General features: G+C 62.9%; 1 protein-coding gene across 1 annotated transcript; it reads left to right on the top strand.

The window, feature by feature from the left end:
* The first annotated feature begins 3,112 nt into the window (after positions 1–3,112).
* Positions 3,113–5,821, top strand: HES1 (hes family bHLH transcription factor 1). The gene is made up of 4 exons (XM_043995347.1): positions 3,113–3,510; positions 3,679–3,774; positions 4,072–4,159; positions 4,789–5,821. The coding sequence occupies exons 1-4, from the start codon at positions 3,403–3,405 to the stop codon at positions 5,355–5,357; spliced, it is 861 nt and encodes a 286-aa protein (XP_043851282.1). The 5' UTR covers positions 3,113–3,402; the 3' UTR covers positions 5,358–5,821.
* Positions 5,822–6,638: the final 817 nt, after the last annotated feature.

The following is a 6,638-nucleotide window of genomic DNA, read 5'->3' as shown; positions in this document are numbered from 1 at the left end:
AGATAGGGGGATGGAAAGAGAGGGAAGGAGGGAGAGAGACAGAAAGAGACAGAGAGAGATACAGAGAGACCAGGAGAACACCCCCACCCCGGGGAGCAGGGGAGGATAAGAGGAGGAAGTGCAGATCGCAGCCTTTGGGGGCCCAGGGAAGGGCTGGCTGGGGCACAGAGGGAGGAGTCGGCAGGCCAGGAGGCTGGCAGAGGGGGTTGGGTGGTGGGAAATTGCTCTCTGTGCAGCCTGGTCCCAGGGCGGCCCGGGTGGTTCCGGGCCAGGGCGCACGGCGTGGGGGGCGGCGGGGGGAGCGTGGCTTTCCGGCCGCGATGGATGTAGGCCTGGCGCCGCAGCGGCAGCCAGTGAGGGCGGAGGGAGGGCCCGGAGGAACGCCCGGAGCGGGCAGTCCCCCGGGAGTCGGGCGCAGGAGAGGCCTCCAGCGGCCGATTGCCCGCCACGTGTCACCCGGCGGTAGCGGCGGCGCTGGGGCCGCGGGGAAGTGGGAAGTGGCCGGCAGGCAGCCGGCCGGCAGCCTGCTCTCCTGCTGGCCCTCCCCCGCGGCTGCGCGCCCCGAGCCGCCTGCCGGCTGGCTGCTCCCGGGCGAAGGAGCGAGCTGGGGACGCGTCCCCGAGGCGCCTTGGCTCTGCCAAGGCTGGCCAGCCTCAAGGACTAGCCCTGGGGCCGTGGCCACATCCGGAGCCCCACGGGGACCTCGGTTTCCTTTTGGGTTACTGGAGGGGGTGGGACTATACCGTCTCCTGTCTGGGTTCCCCATGCTGCCAGGCAGTTCAAGAAAGGGGGGGTCACTACGCCCCCACCTCCAGCTTTTCCGTAACGGTCAGGTGGGGGTGCGCCCTGAGGCGCTGGGGGATGGGGGGCCTCTCAACTGCCGGAGGTGGAAGGGGGGAGAGCTCCAGCCTGGTGCCCCGCCCCCTCCCACCTGCTCCGAGACGCAGATAAAAAGTTAATGATTGTCCCCAAGGAAAGGTCAGCCCCGGAGCGCCCCCTCCTTCCAAACCGGCACCCCGCCGCGGGAGAGGAGGGGTCTGAGCCACTGAGCTGCTTCCTGTCCCCCATCTACTAATGCCCCCAGTGGGGTCACCCCCGGGCCCAGGGGGTGGGGGGACGGCGGGGGAGGGGGGGGGCGTGAGGGTGGTGAAACCAACCAAACAGCAAGTAAGCATTAATTACGCACAGACTGTGTGCCCTGCACCGTGCTTGGGTGAGCCTAAAGCCCAGACGTGCGGGCAAGCCGGGGCAGGGTGGGGTTCTAAAGTGGATCGGATGCCCTCCTCTCCCACCTAGTCCCGCCAGTCCCAGAGGAAGAGCCTGAACTTGGCCGAGACCGGCTGGGCGGCACCCTCTCCTCGGGCCCTCCGGGATTCTTGGTCCCGGGGCGCGGACACCCAGGCAGCCAGCCCCCCACGCACGCGCGCGCACGCGCGCGCACGCGCACACACACACACACACACACACACACACACACACACTCACTCACTCACTCACTCACACTAGCCCGCAGTCGCCGCACCAATGAGGCGGCCGCTGAGCGCAGGGGGCGTGGTTTTCCCAGGCTCGAACACTGCAGCTGCTATTTACCTTCTTGGCTCCTCCGGGATAATATAAACCATCCCCCGCCCGCCCTCGGGGCGGCTCAGCCGCGGCCGCGCGCGCACCCCCACCCGGCGCGCGCACACGCCGCCCCCCTCCCCGGCCGCCGCCGCCGCCGCCGCCGCCGCCGCTGCGGCTGCAATAAAACATCCTGGCACGTGCTCCCGCTTCGGGATCGCCCTCGCCGCCGGCCGCCTGATGTCAGCCTGCGGCTGGCCTGGGCCGCCCTTAAAGGGCCCGCCGGGCGGACGGCCGAGCGAGGATGCGTGCCCAGAGAAGCACGGGCGGACGCAGGCTCCTGTGGGCACACTCCCGCGGGGCTCCCCGGCCCATTTAAACCTGCCCATCCCTAGCCCATGGGGAGGGGGCGCTGGCCTCGTAAATTCACTTTCTCGTGGTCTCTCGGCTTTCTGGCGCGGGGCCGGGGGTGCGGGCGGAATCTGCTCTGTGTTGTCCGAGGAAGAAGCGGGTCACAAGGGCCAGACTCCAGAGAGGTCCCTTAGTTTGGGGCATGGAAAGGGCAGGATGGGAAGGGCCCGGAGGAAAGGCAGGCCAAACCCAAAAGGCCCCCGCCCCCTCCCTTTCCCTGCAACTCCGAATCTATTCCCCCTAGGGGAGGGGCGGGGAGAAGGATTTTGGTGGATTGCCTCCCCCCTTCTAATCCAAATCCTGGAGTGTTTGCCCTCGGGTGGGTCTGGGTTGGTCCGCAGGTCCCAGAGACTTGCAGAGGAGGCTGCCGCCAAGGCTTGCCTCTCCCGAATACTTGCAAGCTTCCCGGACGAAAGACCCGGGCGCGGGCTGGTGGGTTGGGATTCGGGGTTTTCTGGGCTGTCTGGACACAGTACGTGCTCCCCCTTCCTTTGTGGTCCTCGTCCCCTCCCCCCAGTTTAGCACCGGGAGGGCTCCGATCTAGCCTACCCGCCCGCAGCCCCGCGCTCCTCAGCCATGACAGAATATGTTCGAATGGCATCACAAATACATATCATCCCCAAAGGGAGAGCCGCCGAGGTGTCCACTCTAGAGGTGCAGATTTTTCTGCTCAAACTCGGAAGCTGCGTCTTTTTGCTGCATTCCGATCAACCCTGCAATGTGTGCGTGCGTGTGTGTGTGTGTGTGTGTGTGTGTGTGTGTGTGTGTGTGTGTGTGAGATTACCTTCTTTTGACAAAGAAAGGAAGTGGAGGGGAGAGCCACCCAAGAAATGCCGAACACCGGAGGGGCCTTTTCAAATCCTTAGCCCTGCGCTGCTGGGTCGCGGGGAGCAAAGGGTTAAATTCCCTTTGATTGACACTGTAGCCTCCGCTGCCCTGGGTCCAGGCGCGCGCCATTGGCCGCCCGTCCTTACGCCTGGCAGCCAATGGGGGGGCGCCGTCCACGAGCAGTGCCGCGTGTCTCCTCCTCCCATTGGCTGAAAGTTACTGTGGGAAAGAAAGTTTGGGAAGTTTCACACGAGCCGTTCGCGTGCAGTCCCAGATATATATAGCGGCAGCCAGGGCAGAGGAAGATCACACAGAACACGGAGCTGGTGCCGATAACAGCGCAACCCCCTAGCTCTTTCTCCCTCTCCTTGGTCCTGGAATACGCTACCGACTTAAAAAAAAAAAGTCGTAATCAGATAGCATCAATTCTCGGCGCTTGGGAGAAGAGCCCAGATTGTTTGACTGTCGGAAAGACGCGGTGCAAAGTTTCCTATAAGAAGGACGTAAACAGCCCCCCAAAACACCCTTTTTCCGGAAGATCTTTAAAAGGACTCTAAAAATATCGCTCTCCAGGGACCTTTGATTTTTCCCGAGTAACAGAAAATGCCAGCTGACATCATGGAGAAAAATTCCTCCTCCCCTGTAGCTGCCACCCCAGCCAATGTCAATACGACGCCCGATAAGCCAAAGACTGCATCCGAGCACAGGAAGGTAACTATCACCCTCCGGGGTGCCAGCGCGCGCGGTCCGGGAGCCGGCGGCTCCTCCATCCCCATCCCGTCTCACCCCAACCCCTTCCTACTCCCTCCACCCTGCCGCCGAGATGGGAGTTGCCAGCTCCGGGCGGCCCTCACGGGACCCCTTCTTATTTCTTTACAGTCATCCAAACCAATCATGGAGAAAAGGAGACGAGCACGAATAAATGAAAGCCTGAGCCAGCTGAAAACGCTCATCTTGGATGCCCTTAAAAAAGACGTAAGTGGCCCGGATTTAACGCTTGCGTTGGGGATTTTATGCCGGGGCAGGGGCGGTGATTTCTGTGAAATCCGCCCTGGGCTTTCACCGGAGCCGGGCGATTCTGAGCCCCTCCGGGAACTGGCTCCTTCCTCCCCGAAGCGGGGTCTTGTGCCGCCCTGTGCGGGCGCAGGCGGCTGGCTCCCAGAGATCCGGTAGCAGCCGCCCTCCGCCCCGCCCCCCAGCCCTAGCCCTAGCCCCAGCTCTGTCCCGAGACCGCGAGGTTTTCATCGCTTTCTCGCCTTCTTCCTCTCGCAGAGCTCCAGGCACTCCAAGCTGGAGAAGGCAGACATCCTGGAGATGACGGTGAAACATCTGCGGACCCTGCAGCGAGCCCAGATGACTGGTAAGCGCGCGACAGGCTTGGCCTCCCCTCCCCCCTCCCCCCATCTGCTCCCCCTCCTCGGCCGCCCGCCCGCCCTTTCCCCGGGATCCCTCTCTGTACTCGGTGATTTCTTCCAGACTTCCGCCTGTGGTGGTGAATGGCATTCAGCTGCATTTTACTGACTTGGCTCGTGTGGGCTTTCCCACGGTCTGGGGCTTATTTATAGCCACAACTTCAAGTTGTTACAGTTCCGGAAAAGGGAGGGAGGGAGAGCGAGGAGGAGGAGAGGCAGGAGGCAGGAACCGGGAGGTGGCTTCGGCGGCGGCTGGCAGCTCTAGGCGCTAGAGGGCAGGACTCTGGGGTGGGGTAGGGAGGATGGGGGCGGGGGTGGGGGTGGGGGGACGCAGTATGAGCCTGGAGTGTTAGCGCTACAGAGTGAGACACTCAGGGTGAAGTGATCCACCCCAGCCCCCTAAATAAATGAAACTCTATAGAGGCTGCCTGGCCCTATAGACTGTGCCCAAGACGGGGCAGGAAAGGACAGGCTGGGAAGGATGTGGGAGGGGGCCGAGTCGGGGCAGGATGGGAAGGGACACGAAGGCGAGGCAGGTGACCCCGCCGCGCTCACCGCCCTCTCTTCCCCCCCGCAGCTGCGCTCAGCACCGACCCAACCGTTCTGGGCAAATACCGCGCGGGATTCAGCGAGTGCATGAACGAGGTTACCCGCTTCCTGTCGACGTGCGAGGGGGTGAACACGGACGTCCGCACGCGCTTGCTGGGCCACCTGGCCAACTGCATGAGCCAGATCCACGCCCTGAACTACCCGCCGCCGCACCCCGCGCTGCCGCCCCCGGCGCCCGGCGGCCCGCACGGCCCCCCCTTCGGGCAGCCTTTGGTGGCCCTCCCCGGGGCCGCGGCGCCCCCCGGCGGCGGGGGTGGGGGGTCGGCGGGCGCAGGCAGCGGGAGCGGCGTGCCGTGTAAGCTAGGGGCTAGTGCTGCTGCGACAACGGCCGCCGCCGACGGGGCCAAGGTGTTCGGCGGCTTCCAGGTCGTGCCGGCCCCCGACGGCCAGTTCGCCTTCCTCATCCCCAACGCGGCCTTCTCGCACAGCGGGCCGGTGATCCCCGTGTACACCCACGCAGGCGGGGGCGCGGCCGGCGCCGTGTCCCCGTCCAGCGGCCCCTCGCTCACGGCCGACTCGGTGTGGAGACCCTGGTGAATCTGGAGGAGGAGAAACCCGCCCGGGCCAAAAACCACCCACACAAAGCCAACCGGGGCCCCTGTTCTCCCCGCTCCCAGCCCATCGCACCCCACCCCAGACACACCCTCTGCAGGGCCTGGACCTTTGGGAGAGGGACAGCCAGACAGCCAGACAGACGGCCGAGCTAGTGAGATGGTCCGCTGTGACCTGGGGCTTGTTTTCTAAGCAGTTCTGACAAGTTAAGCTTTTTGTAGAGCGTTGGATCGAGTGACTGACTGGCCATGCCCTATGTTTGTATATATTTTACATGTTCATATTGGATGGTGCGCCTTTGTATGATTCAAGTTCAGGTGACATTTCGTTTTTTACACGAGATCCCTTTTTTATGTGATGCCAAAGATGTCTGAAAATGCTCTGACCAATGGTCTTCTTGGGGGAAGTTTTCTTTGAGAAAAGAGAAGAATAAAACAAAGAGGACCAGAGTTCGGACTTAACTGCTCTGTGGGGCTTCCGCTTCCCTTGCCCGCGGGGCCCTGGGCCCGGGCCTTTTGTTTGGGTTGTCACTGAATTGGGGGAGGGGGCTAGAATACCCCGGGGACGTTTTCCGCAGCCAGTCCCATACCAAGTACGGGGGGGGGGGGAAGGGGGGGGGGCGATATTCTTTCCCAAGCCCCCACCTGGTGAGGTAGCCCTGCTTGGAGAGACTGGAAGGAGCCTGAAATGATTGGGAACATTGGGGGGAGGCGGGGAAAGGGGTGAAGGAGAATCATTTTGGCAAAGTTGTGGAGTGCTGATCTTTGAAATTACACACACACCCCTCCCCCAGGGCAGCCCCCCCCCAAGTTTGGGAAGTTACTCACGCGTCCCGATCCCCTCCCGCCCCGCCCCCAGGCCCTAAATTAAACCCTCCGGGCCTCCTGCAGCCCGGTGGCTCCAATTTGTTGATTCTCCATTAATTAGTTAGTCCTTAGGTGAGGCTAGGGATCGCTGCCTGCGTGCATCCAGCAAGTTTGGAATGCAGCTCTGCTACTCTCCCAGCCGGGCAAGCAGGAAAGGTCACGGGCTTGTTTCTGCCGCTAGTCAGGATCCCCAGGCTGGCGGGGGGAGTTCAGACGCTTACCAGCAGACACGTGGTTTTGATCAGTTTCTGTGCTTGGTTCTAATAGAGAAAACCTGTGAGGGCAGCTTTGGCACTTACACACCCTCCCTTCCCCTCCGAATACAAGCAGCAAGCGACCCCTTGGGCTTGGTCATGCCCCATTTCCAGGCGAGATGTGGGCTCCAGATAGAAGCAAAAGG

This window comes from Dromiciops gliroides, chromosome 3, assembly GCF_019393635.1.
Source record: "Dromiciops gliroides isolate mDroGli1 chromosome 3, mDroGli1.pri, whole genome shotgun sequence".
In the NCBI taxonomy this organism is placed as follows: Eukaryota; Metazoa; Chordata; class Mammalia; order Microbiotheria; family Microbiotheriidae; genus Dromiciops; species Dromiciops gliroides.
This window is presented reverse-complemented; position numbering and strand designations above follow the sequence as displayed.

Coding starts and splice junctions, on each gene's coding strand:
- HES1 (XM_043995347.1), top strand. CDS start 3,403: ATGCCAGCTGACATCATGGAGAAAAATTCCTCCTCCCCTGTAGCTGCC. Junction 3,511..3,678: donor CTGCATCCGAGCACAGGAAG/GTAACTATCACC, acceptor ATTTCTTTACAG/TCATCCAAACCAATCATGGA. Junction 3,775..4,071: donor TGGATGCCCTTAAAAAAGAC/GTAAGTGGCCCG, acceptor TTCCTCTCGCAG/AGCTCCAGGCACTCCAAGCT.